Below are 19,319 nucleotides of genomic sequence, written 5' to 3'. Positions count from 1 at the left end.
CCGGTACAGCCCGAGCCGCGCGTCCTCCCGCCGCACCCCCGCGCCGGGCCCGGCCGCCACCCGGAGAACACGCGGCGCTTGAAGGCCAGGCTGCTGCACAGCTCCATCTTCTCAAAAATCCTGCCCTGTTGGGAGAGGGAGCACAGCCGGGGTGAGCTGAGACGAGACCGCGCGCGGACAGCTCTGAGGGGCACCGGATGAGGGGGAATCGGGTGAGGGAGAACCGCGTGAGGAGCAGCTCGTGAGGGGCACCAGAAGGGCAACTGGCATCCAGCGACTGGTGAGGGGTGACTGCTGAGGGGCTTCTGGCGAGGGGTAACTGGTGCGGGGGCACCTGGAAAAGGACAGATGGTGAGGGACACTCAGTGAAGGGGCACCTGGTGAGGGGGCTCCTGGTGAGAGAAGGGCGACTGGTGAAGGATCACTGGTGAAGGGCAGCCAATGAAGGGCAACTGGTGGAGGGGCAGCTGGTGAGGGAGCAGTGCTCCCAAGTGTCTCTCACCTCTCTAAGGTTTATGGGGTTTCTGGTTTTGTCATCTTAGAAAGCATCCAATCTTCCATTACTGCTACTTCCATTACCCAGCCTTCCATGTTACTGGAAAGCCCCAAGAATGGCCTAAAAACATCATATGTGCTTACCTAAAGTGGAAATCAAAGCAATCTCACTTCTTAATTTTAAATTTAATTAGGGAAGCTCAGCTGATAAAGCTTGGGCTCTTATAGTTGTCTTAATCCTTATGGAACAGGGAAAATCTGACTGAGGTCTAACAGAAATGATTTTCCAAAAACTGTCCTCTCAAGTAAGCCCCCAGAAGAGAAAAGCCATCATTTAAGCCTTGATGGAGTTGGCAGGATTCTGGTATTTACATATACAGCAAAAATAACATCTAACAACATTTCTGGCAGAAGTCACAGCAGAGTTACTCACCAGAGTAGATGTAACAATCAAAACAGCAACAATAAGTCGAAGTTTTCCAGGATTGCTCACTCCAGGAGGGATGCTGCAATTGGCATACTCAGTTTAAATTGTTCTTATGATTGCTGATATGAATGAAGGAACAAAAATTGCCAGTAGTATCATTGGCAGCAGATAAAAAAATGCCATTTCACCTATCCAGAGGTGACGTGTCTTCACGCCTATCTGGGATTTGGCTTTTTAAGGTAACAGTAAGGCTTGGAGCAGTCCCAGTTGCAAGAGATCTTTCAGGTGTCACTCACTTTAAAGTCATTGGAAATGTTGTGCAATGTGCCAACAGTTATCACACTGGAGAAGAGTCAATGTGTTTAATCTCCTGTTTATCTTTATGATAATTGTGGGACTGATAAAGGGTCTGGTATTGAATACAGAATTCTTGGATTGTGGATGATAATAGTGAGTGCTCAGAGACTGCAGTTAAGTCCTGAATGAAGTTCTAGTCTATGACAGAGAGCCAGTGAATGTGGAGAATAAATTGTCCCTTGCAGCTGATCGGCAGCCAGGACATTCATTTCCTGCATTGTGGGCATGCTTTACATAGTTTGGAATACATGCTTTTATCAAGGACATTCAGGAAAGAAAATGGGAACAAGGGAGGGGTGGGGGGGCGGGGGGGGAAGGTAAGTACCATGCTCTGCAAAAGTAAATGCGTAAGTCTTATTTTGTTGTTAGATTATTTGGGGCTTGAAGCAATCTGGGCTAGACCAGGTATCCCTACCCATGGCAGGGCGTTGGAAGATGAACTTTAATGTTCCTTCCAACCCAAACCATTCTGTGATTCTAGGATTCTAATCAAGCACAAGAACAAGTTTTTCAGCATACCCACATGTTTGATAAACATATGAAAACACTTAAAGCATTTTCCCATTGTAATTTAAACAAAGTTGTCAATAGAGTATTTCTCTTGGGAACAGTTGCAGTTCTAACTGTCAAGTTAACTAATGTGACTTCATTTTTTTGAGTCTAAAATACTAGTTACCTAGCCCACAGACATCTTCAAATTGGTGACTGGGAACCTTAAACTCAGGTGCTAGGTGTAGCAGAGAGCACAGGCTGTGCATTATAGCACTGTAGTGTCAGTGTCTTTCTCCTTTGCTAAAACACACACTTCTAGGAAGAATGAAACCATCGACTGTAATTGAATAAAATAGGTCAGATCAGATGTTGGCTTAAAATTTTACTGCATCTTTTATATGTACTGAGAGAGTAGCAAGTGTGTAGTCCAAACAGATGATTAAAATAGGCAGACTGTGCATGGACTACTTCAAACAGCTCTAAAAGAAACTTTCATAGTATTCTTGAAACATCTTTATGGTAATCACACTGGCTAATTGCTTCTTATCAAATGTTCCTATCTGAACTTCTTATATGGAATTTAGAAGCATAAAAGGTGGCAGAAATTTGGCAGTTCTTACAGAAACAAAGACAAATGTTGCTATAAGCTTCTTAGAAAATCCACAATATTATCAAGACCCCTTTTTCCAGCTGGAAATGACAACCAGTCACTATTAAATGAGTTTATGATTCCATGGAATCCATCCTCGAGGTGGCACCAGGTCACTCGAACCCCGTTGTCCTCCAGCCTCTTCTTGTAAGCCATCGTCCCTCAGCACGTCATACTCGCAGGTCAGGATGAAAGATTCTGGCAGCTGCTGAAGAATTGTGTCTTCAGCCAGCAGCGGGCACAGCATGGGCTCACAGAATCTCTTCACTTTCTCAAAAACTTCAGTTGTACAGTCAAGTAGCACACGTGGTTTGTAGCCTCTGACCTTAAATTTTTCAGGGATGTTGTCTGGACTCACCCACTTCCTATAATTTAGTTGAATATCTACAGAAATATGGGAACCTTCCAAGACCTCTTCCAGATTTGTTGCATTTCCATTTAGATACTGCAACATGTAGAAAGCAGCACGTTCCCGGAATAACAGAGGGACTCCCCGATTTTGTTGATAAGATGGCAAATTGAAGTCCAGCGCCTGAAGGCCTGGATAGATCAGGATCTGAGCACGGAGTTTGGGGAAGTCTGACCTGCCTGCCAGGGTCTGGCTCACAGCAGCTGCCAGGTTGCCCCCAGCACTGTCCCCGCAGACAATGACCCGGGCAGGATCCACGCCGTAGTGCTCCAGGTGCTGCAGGAAGTGCTGGGTGGCGTTCAGACAGTCTTCGTATGCAGCGGGGTATTTGTGCTCAGGGGCTAAACGGTACCTGGGACACAGAGACAAGTGTAAGAGAAGGAAATAGTTTTAAATGTACTGCTAAAGTCCTGGTTCCTGCAACCAGCAATACCCTGATTTCTGCAGAATTTTCTTTTTCTCCACAGTATTATCATCAATAAACCATGAGTAGGTGGTGCAGATTATTTTGTTATTATATCATCTATTTATGATGTCTCTTAGGTGTTTAACAACACAGGAGTACTCAGATGCCAACTCTATGTAGGTTTTACTGACAATCATTTAGTTACTTTCTGCTTCAGCTTTTCATGGGTTGGACACAAATGATTAATGAGTTGGACACAAATGACAATACTTCTGGTTTATGTCTTTGTTACGTAAAGCTATGTTATATATCCTCATAATCTGAACCATTATGCCAGTATTTTGATAACGTATTAGCTTGTCATTCACACTGTGCTTCCCTAAGCATCAAGCAGGCTTTCCTTGAATAAGTGTTAAGGAGATCATATAGCTTACTATCTGTTTACAAGCAGTTTTGAGTTTGGAATTTGAAAATATTGATTCAAAACTTCATTTTCCAACTAGATATGCCAACGTATAATTTGTGATGTAATTAGACAGTGAAAACAGCCCAAGTGAGTCTTCAGTGGCTCCAAACAACAGCAGAATGAATTTGTAAATCCCACGCTTGAGAAGTCCCATAGAGACATTTCTCTGAGGAAGATTGTTGCTATGACTGGGGAGACAGGAGGTGATATTTACACTATAGGAAATAATCTCTCAAAATCAGCATGAGGAAAGACTCACCCCACAGATACAACCACAGATTCACTTTCTCTGGCGATAAAGCGGCACAGATTTTCGTGGGTCTCTGAAAGAGATTTGGTGGGGTTTGGGTTTGGGTTGGGGTGTTTTCTCTCCAGAGATGTTTTCTATTGGAGAAGTCAAAGAATTGCAAGAAGAAAATATTCTGTACTTTTCTCTGCTGCTTCCTACACAGCTCCTCAGTCCTTTTGTATCTCCTCATCTTCCTATTTCATTATTTTTTCCCCTTATATCATTGTCCTGTAAGAAAAATCACGTGATCCACAGCAGATGCCTTCTTCCGACAGCAAGAATTACAAGATTGAAGCTGTGGTTATACTCAAAGTTTGCAACTGCTACAGATCAAGAAACAACCGACTTTACTATTTATGAAGTATGTATTTCTTTAACTAAACTATAATATTTTTTCCGCTAGATATCTTACCAAGACTTCCGAATACCCATCCTCCTCCATGAAAAAACATAACTCCTCTCCTTTGGCTGGCAGATGGAGCCTTAGGCTGGTAAATCCTTACAGGCACTTTCTCAAACCACAGATCCTTGATGAAGAGCTTCGCGTCCGCCCCCAGAGTCTTTCTTCCTTGCATGTACCGTACAAAATTCACCTGAGTGCAGATGCCAATGTTTTCCAAAATCTTTCCCTGTTCAAAGGCAAAGAGAACAGAGATCTCACTCAAGAGATCCTGTATTTTCCAAAGGAAACGAACTGTGTGGACAGTAAACTCACGGTGCCTAAGTCATGTATTTTTAGGGCAGTAATGAACTAAGAGAGTAGTTGTACAGGTGTAGGAGACAACTGAACAAGTAACAGCAGCATCAGGAGAGGTCATGAGAGAGCTACCTGAACCAAAGAATGGAACCCCAAACAATGCAACATTAACAGACTGGTGAAAGGTGAAATAGATCTCTCTGCTTCCTCAGCGGGTCCTTTACCTAACATGGAAAGCAAATTTGGTTTTCACTGGTTATTCTATCCTTGCCTCCCAGAAGATGTGGAAACATAGTGAAAGACGGGTCTTTCTGGTGCTGATTTTCGTGGTACAGACACTTGCCCAAAGTAGAGTTGACTAATTTAAGAATATATTTGATAATAGCTTTTTGATCCGTCTCTTTAAGTCTCACTGATGTGTGCCATGCACTGACAAGAAAATCCTGAGGTATTTAGTAGGAATGAACTTCTGTTCATTCTCTATGCCATAGGGATATTCATGCCAGGCATCAGAAAATGAATACAAATCAGAGCTACTGCTCCAACATAGCTTTGCGTAAATAAAAAAAAGGGTGTACCCCCTGTTTTGAAATGCATTGTTCAGCCATGCCAACCAGTACTTCAGTCCTTAGGAACATTTGGATCAAGTTCATAGTACTCAGGATTCTGTTCTGAATATTTCTTATTAGACAGCCAGATTTGCATGGATAGTCAGTAGTGCCATGACTCTCAATGTAGGCCTTTTTTTTCAGTGATTCCAGCTATTTATAATATTCTTTGTGCCTGATCTTGAGGAAAGATTTCTTGCAGAAACTAAGACTTTTTACAATATACTGATTTTAATTGGTTACAGAAACTAGTCTTAGTGTCTCCAATTGCATACACGCATGATAAAATGATTTCCAAGAATATCTTAACTTTTACATTCAACTTGTTTTTCTTTCACCCTGTGTTGTTTACATTGCAGCATACAATGCTGGTTTATGGTGGGCAGTGGATTGATAATACAAAGACAACTGGCTTTTCCAGCTGCTTAAGTGATGTAATCTCGGTTTCTAATTATAACTTCTGTGCAGCCAACGCATGAGAATATATATTTAGAATTCTTTACTATGGTCAACTATAATCTAGAATATTTCTGACAGAGAATTTTTTTCTCTTAGTTTTCCTTTTTAAATTTTAAATAGTTTGTCTCTCTTTGCAGGTATTCCATTAAATAAATTTATTAAATATATGCACAACCTCTGTTATCTCCAATCTGATGTCATGTCTCATCAGAGCATCTCTGATGAGACATGCTATCGTTACGTAGAAATACCTGTGTTTCAGTGAGCTCCTCCGTCAGCAGAGCTCACCAGATGCTGAGTGCTGCTCTTGGAGACTGATTACCTTCCCACGCTTTTACAGACTGCTTCACCTGGAGAAGCTGGGCTGGCTAGAGCCCCTCATTCCCATCAGAGAATCCTACTTAGTTGCTGCAGGAGTTACATAAATGTGCTTTGGGCAGAAGAATGCCTTCAGCTCCTCTTGGGCAATGTTACCTAATTTTGTCACTTATGTGACAGAAACTGTCCCTTCCCAAAGCCAGTTCTGAAATGTTCAGCTTCTCACTTTATATTCAAAATAAATACAGAACTTGTCATCCCCACAACCAAGAAAAACTTGGCCCAGAGACATCTGGTATAGTCTGAACCCAGAATGGAAATATAAATGATCCAAAATGAATAAACATAATTAATCAAATCATTACTAGGTCAGCTCAAGTCAGGGCAGAAGCACAGTCAGACTTTGACAGACTTGTGTTAAAGCAGCAATAGGTACTGCCTAAGATAGAGCTGGGCAGTACTGGGGTAGAGCAGTGCAGTGTTAAAAGTCTGGCAAAGTTTCTTTAGCAACACTCAGCTAAATAAAACATGCAGCATGACAGCAATGCCCTGCTCTCGTCTCTGGAACATAATTCCATGCAGGCTTCTAGCATTGTACTAAGTTTAAAATCTACAGGTTCACTGTTCTTCCCCCAGAAATCACACCAGGTTCACTTACCACCACAGCTGTGCATATTAAAATTATATGAATGATTCGGAGCTTTGCAGGCTGGTTCACTCCAGGAGGAATTTCTGAGTTGGAAAAATCAAAATTAATTGCCCCCATGACCAACAATATAAATCCAGCAAGAAAACCAGCTAAGAATAACACCAGCACTGTGAGTACAACTGCCATTTTGCTGAACTGTAGTGATCTGAGACGTCTTTGATTTGATATATTTGGCTTGTTACTTCCTGATTCTTTGTTCATCTTCCTGTTCTTTGTTTGCTCCAGTAAAAATCTCTCTCCTCCCTTTTACAAATACATTAGCAAGTATCTTTCCCTCTCCCACTTTCTTTCCCCCACATTCCCATTATCTCAAAAAAGATAAGTTGGTCAAAGTCCTTGATTTGTTAACAGATCCATGCCAGCAGCATTTTGGAATTTTTGCATGAAACCAGTGCTTAGCTGGGAGAAGAGTGTTATGAATGAACTGCATTAGTATTAAATTAGTTGGAGGTGGAAAATAGACAGAGGGCATTTGTGTGCTTTTAGTTTGTGGCATTATAAAACACCCATCTGAAGAGTTTCCTCAGGAGTGGGAATCTGCATGTGATGATTGTCACTCAAAAGGGCCAAAGGGATTGTCACCAGTGCTCTTTGGAAAGTAGCACTTAGAAAATTCTGTCATTACCCAAATCTCAGTTCTTTTTAGTATTTATGTTTTCTTCTAACAGAAGAAAATGCTTTTAAAAAGCCACAGGAGGCTGACTTTAGATTCACGATCAGGTGACCTTGTTGCAGGTAACCTTCAGTAACTCTGTGTGCACCAAGTACAGCTTAAAATGACTTAAGATAACCAGTGATTAAAGAGTTTCAAATCAAACTGCTTTATCTTGTTCTTGCTGAGGAGTAGGATTGTGCTAATGTGTACTTTAAATGATGCAGATTAATTAATTGGGAATCTAAGTTTGCAACTCTTCAAACAACTAGAATGTTAGAACATTTAAATTGTAAATTCACAGGGAAAGGAAATAGGTAAAAATCTAACATTATTAGGTAGCAATGTGGGGGTGGTTTTTTGTTTTGTTTTGTTTTTTGTTTAGTGTTTTTTTTTGTTGTTGTAAAGTCAAATTATAAGTGATGGGGGGAGAGTACCATGTCATTTTAGTTAGAAAACTTTATAAAAAATTAATTTCATACTGTTTTTCTAGTGAGAAGTTGAGTGTTTTTAATAGGGCACATGGTCATCGTAAAATATTCTGAAGTAGAAGGAAATCTTGTTTTAAAAATCTGCAAAAGCCCAGATTTGGAAAATCCACCAGCAAAAAACACCATCCAGCAGTGTTTGTGGACTTTCAGTTTGTATTGTGTTTTCACAGTTACGTGGTCATGTCCACTTGTTTGGTAGGTTAATTGCTGAGCACAGCACAGATGTGACCAGGTAGAATTAGCAAGATTGTGGTCTTTGCCTGCCTGAGTTGTGTTGTTCCTTTCACCACAGGGGGTTCAGTTTGGTTTATCCATCAGTAAGTGTTTAGCAAATGTAACTCTCACTCTTAGAAGTATTTGCAGTGCTAGTTTTTATTTTTTGTTGTTGAAAGCATTACAGGATCACCATAGCATTACAGTGATAATATAGATAAAATTGTGCTTCTCTGCCTTCTTTACATGATTTTCAGAACTTTTTCAACACAGCAGAACAGGTAGCCTTGAGCATAAGATAACCTTGAAAGAAAACAAGGGCTACAGAAAAGTCTCACCTCTGCAGTTCTCTAACATCCCCACACTCACCAACGTTCAGGGATTCCAGTTTGAGAGTGAAGTTCCAAAATTAAACATCATTTCTCAGATCCCAAACAAAATCAAACCCATGCTAGTTCCAGTTTAGGATTTCCACTCCAGACAGGAGCCTTCCTTTTGACTTTTCTATTTCTGGAGCAGTGTAGTCTTTGTACAGACTAACCCTAGAAATTAAATTCATGGCTGCAATTTCAGTGTGTGTTGTAAGACTTCATAGAAGCTGAGTTCTCCATCTGATACCATCAGCACCTCCTGTCTGTCTCAAGGGCCAAAGCAGACCTTGGTTGTTGTCTTCAGCATTTCTGGGCTGTTGAAGAATCTTCACGGATATTCTTGTCTCTTGCCTTCAGTGGGTGCCAGCCATGCAAAGATACTGGAATTGCTATAGTTTCAGTGAAACAGGATGTGCTAGGTCCTTGCCTTTGCATCTAGTTCTTATTGGTGTGTTTTTACAAGAATATTTTCTAGAATGGTAGCACTTTAAATAATCTTAACATTTGTTTGAGAGTCACTATGAAGCAGAAATCGGAAACCACATAATGCAGTCAAAATCCGAACCATAAATCAAAAATGTTTACATTCCTTGCCAAGTATAAATTCATCAATGATACGGCATGACTTGCATCTTTCTTCTGAAAAATACTTCTATAAACTGTTTATATAATTCACAATACTATCCATTATCTTATGTCCAGATAAAAAGGAAAAAATCCCATAGCCAAAAAAGGCTAAAATTCCATGGAAGCCATTCTCGCTATGATACCAGGTCACTTGAACACCATTGTCCTCTAGTCTCTTCTTGTATAACAGACCATCATCCCTCAACACATCAAACTCACAGGTCACAATGTAGGACTCAGGGAGCTGGCAAATAATGGAATCTTCAGCTAAAAGTGGAGAAAATGTTATTCCTAAAATTTCTTTGACAGCTTCATGGACTTCAGGTTTATATGATGCGGGTTTCGGTGGTATGTAGCCTCTAATCTTAAATTCATCAGGAATAAGGTCAGCACTTACCCAGTTTTTATATTTTTGTCTCATACTCTCAGGAACATGGCAGTTTTGTAAAACATCTTTCCATACTGTGGGTTTTCTGTTAAGGTAACGAAAACAGAAGTAGATAACCATCTTCCGGGACAACATGGGGACGGAAGCGTTCTGCTGGTAGGAGGGCAAATGGAAATCCAGCCCCTGGAGTCCTGGGTAAAGTAGGACCTGAGCACGTACTTTTGGCAGATCTCTGTCATTGAGAAGTATTTGGCAAATAACTGTAGCAAAATTAGCTCCACAGCTGTCACCACTAATGATGATGAGACCAGGATCCACATGATACTCTTCTAAATTCCTCATGAAGTATAAGGTGGCATTGAGACAGTCAAAATATTGCCCTGGGTAGGGGTGTTCAGGAGCCAGACGGTACCTGAAATGTCAAATACTGTGCTTATTGTCAGTGGAGTTATAAACACTCAATTTGTGTTGTTTGCAGTTGCTGTGGTAGTTATATAGAGTTTATTTTCTTTATTTTAAAGATTATATTTGGGTTTAAATAGTGTAGATTGGAAAGCCAAACTAGTGATGCTACAGCTATTTTAGAATACTTTGCCTATAAGCACATTTCTAAATTAAATGAAAGGTTTAAGTGAAAAATAGGTATACAATCTAAAGTAGTAAATATTTTCAGCATATTTTTCATAAGAGTTTCAACTGAGACCTGTATTCCCATAAACACTTTTATGGAAAAATAGCACTTACCCAACAGATACAACCACTGAGTTGCATTTTTTGGCCATATAGCGGCATACTCTTTCAAAGGCTCCTAAAGAGAAAGTTTATCAGAAATGATGATTTGAAAATCAAATATCCTTTTGAAATTAAAATACAGATCCCTGAACATACACTGTGTGGAAGGCCCTGCAACATGAGACTGATAGGGACCTCGTGTTATAGAATGTGGTCTTTACACATTAACACATTTTCTGTTGGTCAGTGGCTCTCAGGGCATCACACAAGCATGTAAGGATGGTGATACCAAGGAAACCCAGAAATCTGTCTGGGTTGGTCTCGCATCTCACCTGGTGGTCAACAAAAGGTGTCTAAGGAGAGTGTAAGCTGGGGACAAGCAGGAATTAGGAGCATACAGGAATTTGAGTTCAGGGTGGTCCTTTGAGACAGAAGCTGTCTTTATACCTAATGCCCTTGATTAGTATTTCTTCTGTGAATTAACCAAACCACTTCTTAAGCCCATGATTTTAACCTTAACCATAACAGCTTTGTACAGGGAGGAGTTCTCTCACTTGCTTACAAAGAGTAATTTCTAGTTCCTCCTTTTGTACCTGGCATTCACTGGTTCCACATGGTGACATTGACTCTGGTACTGTAAGAAATGGTGGATAAATCCTTCCCTGTTTAACTTCTCTTGCTTCTCATGATTTTGTAGTCACTTGGTGTATCTGTCTTTATGCATCTTTTGCAGCCTGGAGAGTCATAGTCCATTCACGTATTCTCTGCATGGAGATACTTTTCTTACCTAGGCAGCCTCTCCAAGTATTTCCAGTACTGCTCTATCCTTTTTGAGCAGTGGGAACCAGAACTATAAGCACTACACTATATTTAGATACACCATGGATTTATTACAGTGGTATAAAGAAGTTTCCTGTTTTGTCTTTCCTTTCCTACTAATAGTTGCTAGCATTTTATTTGCTTTTTGACTGCTACTGTGCAGTATGTCAGCATTTTCAGGCAACTTCCTACCATAATGCCAAGACCTCCTTCCTGCAAGATCTTCTTCCTGCTTCTGCTTGGAGTCCATTGCTTCATTTATAACATCATTTATAACTTCATTTATAATGCTCTGTTCATCTGTTTGACTTCTCTACATGCCATTTCACCTGTCATTTTATTGTCTGATCCTCTGCTGTCATAAAGACATTCTGCAGTTTTTCAGCCATCCATTTATGACCCTCAGCGGACTTAATACCACATCAGCTTGCACCATCTTTTGTGTGTTTGAATAAATTGATTAGCACTGGCCCCAGCACAGATCACCTTATGGAATCTCACAGGACCTTCCCATAACCCATATTTTTTCTGTTTTTCAATCAGCTTTTATCCAAATGAAAGACCTTCCCTCTTATGTCATGGGTGTGTAGCCTCTTTAAGAGACTCTTCTGGAAATCAAAGTGGGTTTTAGCAACTCAGTCTTCTTTATTCATGTATTTCCTGACTTAAAAAGCTTGAAGTGATCAAACTGGTAAAGAGTGGGTTTAGATTAGATATTAGGAAGAAATTCTTCCCTGTGAGCATTGTGGGGCCCTGGCAGGATGACAGGATGTCCAGAGAAGCTGTGGCTGCCCCATCTCTGGAAATGTCCAAGGCCAGGTAGGACAGGGCTTGGAGCAACCTGAGATAGCAGAAGGTGTCCCTGCCCATGGTGGGGACTTGTAATGAGAATGAGACTTAAGGTCCCTTCCCACCCAAACTATTCAATGTTTCTGGGATTTGTGAAGCATGATAGTCATTTGAGGAATAAGTGATAGTTATCTGCCCACTGATTCTCTTCATTGTAGCATCTGCTAATTTGCTGGTTGCAGACTTCAGCCTTCCTAGGCTGGAGATTCCCCAAGTCCTTCTGAAAGCCTGTCATCATGTTGATTGCTTTCCTGTTATCAAACGCCAAAAGGAATTGAAGCCAAAGGTCAGGTCCCACTCTCTGTGTACAGGTATGGCTGTTACATCAAGCCATGCCATGTAAACAGGGACTCACTGTGCAACTTGTGGTGTGGCTTTTTCTTCCAGTGAGAGGAATTCACCTGTCACTTAGATCACAGAGTGTCATCCCTGGAGTCCTCACAGCCACCCAGACTAGCTGTAGATGTGAGCCTGACACTGCACCCAGACTCCCGTGCTCTGAGTACAGCAGAGTAAGTTATTTGTGCCCCAGTGCAGAGGGGAACCTGTGGCACAGGATCCTGCATGGTTCCTGCATGGGGCTGAAGGATGCCAGGAAACTGAAGTCTGCCCAGTATAGTGCAAACCTACACTTTGAAACAGTAAAGGATTCAAACCCCTCAAACTGCCCTGCCTGACCCCTGGAATGAAGTCCGTATTTCCATGTTAGGGGCCTTGGCTTGCAGAGAAGGCACTCGGAGCTTCGGCTGCTCAGAAGGAGATCCAGAGCAGTCAGGAGGCAGAGTTCCCAGTTGCTGAGACAAGGGTTGTCTCCCTTTTTGAAAAAGAAATCAAGTATCCTGTTCCATGTCATCACAAGAATCAAACTTCCCCAAATTGCTCCTTCGTTATTTGTATTTTCCTTCATTTGGATTCCTTGAATGGGAATTTATTTACAGATTTTTTTTTTTTTAATGTATTCTTTAAATTCTTCCTGGGACCCATATAATATCTTTTATGTAAGATAGAGTAGTCTTAGTAGAGCAGAGTCCCTCACTGAGAGCTGAGAGCAGGGTGAGGGATTTCTGGATCACAGGTCTCTAGCCCAAAGGAAGCAGAGATGTGACTCCCTTTAACACAAGATTATTCATTCCACAAATACTTTCTAGTTAGCGCTGCGATTGCCAAGACTGGTGACACTGGGAAGGACAGGGCAGACATTGACTGACACATGCCTGAAGGCAAAAAAGTAAAGACTTGGATTTGACTTGAAAAATAAAACTTGCCCATTGCTTACTAATGCTCCCAAATGTGCCGGCACCTCCGTGAAAATACAGAATTCCTCTTCTTTTGCCAGTAGGTGGGCTTTTGGGCTGATAAATCCTCAATGGTACCTCATATACTGTGAGATCTTTGATAAGCAGTTTGTAATCTCTCCATGGGGGTATCCCATCGAGTGCTACTCGCAGTATGGTTAAATCATTGCAGATCCCCAGCTTCTCCAAAATCTTTCCCTGTTGAAAAGAAAGAATTTGGAAGAAGAGGAGTAATGTTGGCTTGTTCCTGAACAGACAGCATTATTCTATGTACATGCAGTTCACTGTGTACAGGATACATCTAGATATTTGTTTTAAATTCTCAAGTGAAACAGTTTCCCAGCATAAAGTGGCTGCAGTTTGAAGAATCTAAAGAAGCTTTTAAGATTAGTCATATCAATTTTATGTTAATTTAACATGTTTTGCATTCATATATATCAATGCTTACAGGTTTCAGGAGTGTGAATTGCTTTGTTCTTTTTTTTATTCCCTTAAGCCATTATCCGCCAGCTCCCAAATATCCTACCCAAGGAAAAGTAAAATCCCCAGGTTAAGAAATTTAACTTACTGTGACCATGGTTGTAATCATCAAAGAGTGGAAAAAACGAAGCTTTAGAGGTTGCTCAATTCCAGGTGGCAGTTCTGAGCTGAAAAAACCGTATAATACAACCCCCAAAAACAATGCTGGTATTAAAACAGGAGAAATGAAAAACATTCCTATAATTGCTAAAGTCGAAAAAACACATGCCATTTCACTTCAGTGGGAGTGAATGCTATAATACCAGTGCTGTGTTAAGCGTTGTTTTCAAGTGCATCTGAGGAGTCTTCACGGGAGAATGAGTGCTCAGTTCATATGCAGAAATTAAATGTTTATTAATGTTGCAATGCAATGTAATGCAATTTTCTCCACCCTTCTTTTGACAATGACATTATTGGCAACACATCTTTATGCTTTCTTGGTACCCTTTACAAAAGGTGGGATTCAAAGTATACGGAATTGATTGATACTATGAACTCTTTGCTAACAAGGAGAAATTATTATTCAGAGGGGGCCTGATTTGTAGATGGTCTTTTTGGTTTGTAGTGGATTCATTTTGGATGGACATTCCTGTTGCAGTGTTAAATTTTAGTGACATGGAGCTACTTGCATTTGTCATCAAGGTATATATACACTTCTCTGAGAAGAAAAATACTCAAATCAAAATACTCTTGTTTGTAGGAGAATGCACTAACATATTCATGCTTTAATTTTGCTTTAAATAAGAGCATATTTGCTCAGTGTTTAAAATTAGTGCAAGCCTTAATGTACATGAAGGTCTCTCCAGACACATGGGGGTGTGTTTGTAGATTCAAGCCACTGTTGTTTCTGCTGAAAGCTTTTTACTGATTAACCCTCAGTGTTTCATATTCACTGTTATTCTTGTTTGCAGTTCAATGTAGAGGCATTATGAATACATGTGTATTGGTGAAGGATGGTAACAGTTGGTGGCAGTTGTTTGGTGAAGCAATTTTTCTGGTTTGTGTTTTTCTTACTTAGAATTATGTTTTCTACACGATTTAAAATTTACAGGTCCCAAACCTTTTTTGTGCCTTGGCTTTTAAAGTGGAATTCCCATCTGAAAACTGAATTAGTCCTTAGTTTCATTAGCATATTATTTAAATCAAAGCAACACTCACAGCTGATTTGCACAACATTGGCTTGAGAAGGTAAGAATATGTGGGATGAAGCAATGTTGTAAATTTATGCCAAGGTTTATGAAATAGGGAGGTCATCAGAGCCTTTTCTGTGCTGAGATTGGCTGATTTGGAGCCTTTCCGTTCCACAGGGCACAGATTAAGGATATAGGTAGTTAAAATTTTAGACTGTAGAGTATTGAAGCCAAACCCAGATGCCCGTGGCCAGTGCTCAGCCTGTCCTAAGCTCATCAGATGTTCTCCACAGCGGTCTGCAGTGCAATTGAGGCAGCCCAGTGGTGCTTGTGGTTATTTGCTTTAGAAATGGTTTCTCTGTAGTGTGATATTACAGCACAGCCTGCAGGGGTTTGGATTTGTTTTGCCATATATTCCTGTAAGAACAGCACAGTTTTACTGTTTATTTCTGATGTCTGTGTCATCAGTCCAAATATCCTGAAATAAATTCCCACATGGAGATCAGCTTTGAATATTGTATTTCAGCATTGTTGATGATTTCTTATATTTGAATCCTCAGAGGAAGCAATTTCTGTGCTTTCAAAAGAATCTTTAATCAAGAATAAAAAATTCCTACTTCAGTGGCAGTAAATGAAACTTTTAAAGGTGACCAAAGGCAATTAAACACCTGCTGTTTATATGATCAGATTATGAAAGCCTTATACCAAAGAGCACATGTCTGTCTGCTGTTAGCTCTTGCTGACACCATTTTGACACAAGACTTCTTCTCCTATTCAGTGAGTCAATAATTAATCAGCTTTAATCAAAACCAAAACACCTCACACATGCCACCTCTGTTTTGAAACCTTGATGAATCTGATAGAGTGGAAGGCAGATTGCTTTACTCTCTTTTTATTTAAAAATAAATTTACAAAGGGACAGTTTAGGGTTTTTGTTGGTTTGCTTTTTGATGTTATGCCCTGGCAGTTGTCTATAAAATCTGTTGTACACTCATGACAATCTGAACAAAAATCTTTCCTTTCCACATTACAGCCTTTCTGTTGTTAAAGAAATTGTTTCAAAATAATACCTTAATGTTTTACTCTTAATCTCTTAATATGTTACTCTTAGAGCATTCTCTGCATGTGGACTTAGAGCATGTTCTACCTCTGTGCTGTTTGCACCTCAGTCCTCCTTGTCCTGTTAACACAATGTCCATGTTTTTCCAGAATCAAGCAAATCCCATGGTCTGAGAGCTGCTTGATCCTTCTGAGGATGCTTATATTGACAACTGTGTGATGATGCTTGGTGCCTTATATTCCATATATTTCAGCTATTTCCAGTCTGGCCAGCTATTCCTGTACCCACAGGATGGGTAGGAATATCTATGGGCACTGTCTGGTTCTCAAGTTGTTACAAAACAGTCAGTAAAGTTTTCAGTGGGTTTTTTTTCCCAGTTGTTTTCGAGGTGCTAAATTGTCAAAAGAATCTTTTATTTCCTTTCAATCCACTGCATGAAGTGAGTACCTTGTATCTTTGCAAACACAAAGGCTTCTTCTCTTTCTGGCAGTAGAGACGTAGTTCTTTAAATGGTGGGTGTTTGATGTGTTTTGCTATAGCCATATTTTTATTTTTCAGCAAACTCATCCTCAAACCCCAGCTTCCACAAAGTCTTTACCTATTGATGAGAACAGCCTTGCACTAAGTAAAGGTTGATGAGATTCCACTAAACCAGAGAAAATGAACACAGTCTGGAGTTTGACATTGTAATGAGAATTATGGATCTCATGTGGTTCTTTATTGTTATAAAACAGCTACTCGGAGATCACAAATTGATGCTTTATTCATTGAACTTGATGTTTCTGGAGTTTAATGTTAATGAAGCACTTGATGAGTACAGAATCAAAAATAGTTGGGTAAATTCTTCCCATTTTCTCATCAGCAAGCCTCCCTTTATGCATTCTAAAATTCATTCTCTTCTTGATTTTTCGGCATATTTCTAATAGTTATAGTAATGGTGGGAAGGGGAAGTACAATAACAATACCTATCTAAGGAAATGTGGTATTTGCAGGTTTTCACGAGACTCAGTCTTGTGGGTTTTCTAAAGCTTCTGTAGCTGTGGAATCCCACATAGCTTCGTAGGCTGAGAATGTGTAAAACTCATCAACTTCCCCTTAATTATTAGCAGAAGAGGCAGGAGCTGAGAAACCCAACACTACGCAAGGCAGGAGGGTCAGGGGAGTTGGTGCTAATGAATTCTGTGACTGTCATGAGTTACTGGTTTTCCTGTGAAGTCTTTCTCTAAAACATTGCAACACATTTCACTTGTGATTGCAGGCTGTTGCCACCACAGTTAACCTGGAGTCAGTTGACTATTGCAGAGCTACTCTGTGTAACACAAGAAATCCTACGATGAGTAACTAAAGCGTGGTAAAGTAGTCAGCTGTGATGAGAGGTATCGACTCCAGCAGGTATAGTCAGGAAACAGAAAACAGGAAAAAATAATGTATTCCAAAGAAAATTTAAACCCAGAAATAATAGCTTCTGGTTGAGTTCTTTAGTTTTTTAATGTTCATTTCAAAATGAAACACTGGTAAATATAATTTGCCTTGCTTTTTAAAATTATTCTTATTTTCTCTAGGTAATTTAGCAGAACAATTAGAATCTGTAGAGTAATTTAACTGACTTTGTTTTTACCAAGTGGAGCATGGGAGGAACTTGCCATCCTTCACATTTCTTCATTTTATGTTAACAACTGATTGAAAGCATCTCAGAGCTCTTCATATCTGTAAGCCTGAGTCTTCTGATCTGTGAGATGGATTTAATATGCCCTTCACAGTGACAGTAAGAAGCTTTGAGAAATTACACCTTAGTACACGCTCTACCATACTGGTTTTTAAAGGTGCTGTGTATTTGCTTCATCTACCCCTGCATTTAGGCTGCCTCCTACCTACCTTTCAGTGTCCTCCCTTTTTGTTATCTCCATCTCCCCACCCAAATAAGTAGCCACTTCCTGTATATTTTGCTCTTACGACAGAAAGCCACCTTCCATTTAGTCTGCCATAAATCTTTATTTTAGCCTTTCCTTTCTTCCTCTTCTTCTTTGAAGTCTTTCCCTTCCAAATGACTCCTAGGCTAAGCAGCTGCTAACAAGTTCTGGAGTAAAAAGTTGTACTGTACTAAAAAGAAAAAAAAGACAGATGTTATGTATTAGCATTCAGTGATGGCAATTAAGATCTTGTGTTGTGCAGTTCAGGGCAGGTACATTTTTGAAATGCTTATTCAACTGGAGGATTTTGTTAAGTAGAATTTGAAAATGTGGGTGGATTGTTGGGTGTCTGTGTCTCTGCTGCTGTGCAGTTCTGTTCCTCAGAGTGAATGAATTCTGCTCCATACATACAGATTCCAAAAAGCTGCTCTGGAACATCCACATGGGATTTCATGGCAGGTCATCACACCAAAATGAATCTTACTAAATCAGAAGTTGCTTGAATGTAAATATAACAACTGCAACTGCCAGGTTTTTCTGAATCTCAGTACTCCAAATATTCAGGTTAGCAGTGTCTTCACTCTCACAGGAATCAGCAAACATAGTGAATAACTGAGACAAGGAAGACAGCAATAAAAACAGCCAGAGTTTGCAGGACTGCCCCTGAGCAGTACAGAGAATGGGCATCATAGGCAGAGAATAGTGTTAAGTGCTTTTAAATAAATAATATTATTTATAAATAATAGAGCTAGTAAATTTGGAATGTTTTCTAATTGCTTATTTATTTTAAAAACGCTATGGTATGTGAGTTGTAACTAGAGTGGTACAAAGAGGTGATGTGAAGACAGCAAAGGAGAGGATAATTGAAGTTATAAACTTCTGTAATACACCACTTCAAACTTGATTGGTCAGAACAGGTAATCTAAAGTTGTTATGTCTTAAAAAGTGCTCTGTTATTAAACAGACAGCTTCAAGCTATGAAGGCATAAGAACAGGTTCAGTAAAATATTGAAATCAAACCACAGTTTGACCTTTGGTAATGTGTTTCAGGTACTCACATTGTGTGCCCAGAGCAGAGATGTTTGCCAGGTTATTACAGACTCAGCTGGTGCTGACATCTGGTGATGGAATGATGCAGGGCAGTTTCCTTTCCCTTCCTTCATTTCCTTCAACTTCTTCCTGTCACACAGAGCTGTTCTAAGAGTCTCAAGCCCTCCCAGCTGCACTGGTCTTCCCAGCATCTCACTAGTTTTCAGGTTTTGACAGTGTTCCAATCCGCCCCTAGATCCTTTTATTTGTGCTATGGTACCCTTGGATCAAAGTGTAGAGACCAGCTAAAGAAATGTGGCTCTTGCCCTCATTCTCTGGGGTTAATACGTCAGGATGGACCAGCCTTGTCCACATCTGTTGAGCTTTTGACGGGGTACCCTTCCTTCTCGGACCAGGGTAAAAGAGCAGAGGAGGCTGCTGTTCTGCTAAGTT

General features: G+C 40.2%; 1 protein-coding gene and 1 pseudogene across 2 annotated transcripts; both read right to left on the bottom strand.

Moving 5' to 3' along the window:
• Positions 1-1,741: 1,741 nt before the first annotated feature.
• LOC103616132 lies at positions 1,742-6,997 on the bottom strand (annotated as a pseudogene).
• Positions 6,998-8,271: 1,274 nt separating this feature from the next.
• LOC103616131 (arylacetamide deacetylase-like 3) lies at positions 8,272-14,083 on the bottom strand. 2 transcript variants are annotated; one of them, XM_017735042.1, is made up of 5 exons: positions 14,001-14,082; positions 13,787-13,865; positions 13,200-13,416; positions 10,268-10,331; positions 8,272-9,935 (listed from the first exon to the last, which is right to left on the bottom strand). In XM_017735042.1, exons 2-5 carry the CDS (start codon positions 13,805-13,807, stop codon positions 9,161-9,163), a joined length of 1,077 nt encoding a protein of 358 aa, XP_017590531.1. In that variant the 5' UTR covers positions 13,808-13,865; positions 14,001-14,082; the 3' UTR covers positions 8,272-9,160. The 2 variants fall into 2 exon arrangements, with proteins under 2 accessions (XP_017590531.1, XP_008632483.1); XM_008634261.2 differs by having other exon boundaries at positions 13,787-14,083.
• Between the last annotated feature and the right edge of the window lie 5,236 nt (positions 14,084-19,319).

The sequence above is a fragment of the Corvus brachyrhynchos genome, unplaced genomic scaffold, assembly GCF_000691975.1.
Source record: "Corvus brachyrhynchos isolate BGI_N302 unplaced genomic scaffold, ASM69197v1 scaffold395, whole genome shotgun sequence".
In the NCBI taxonomy this organism is placed as follows: Eukaryota; Metazoa; Chordata; class Aves; order Passeriformes; family Corvidae; genus Corvus; species Corvus brachyrhynchos.
This window is presented reverse-complemented; position numbering and strand designations above follow the sequence as displayed.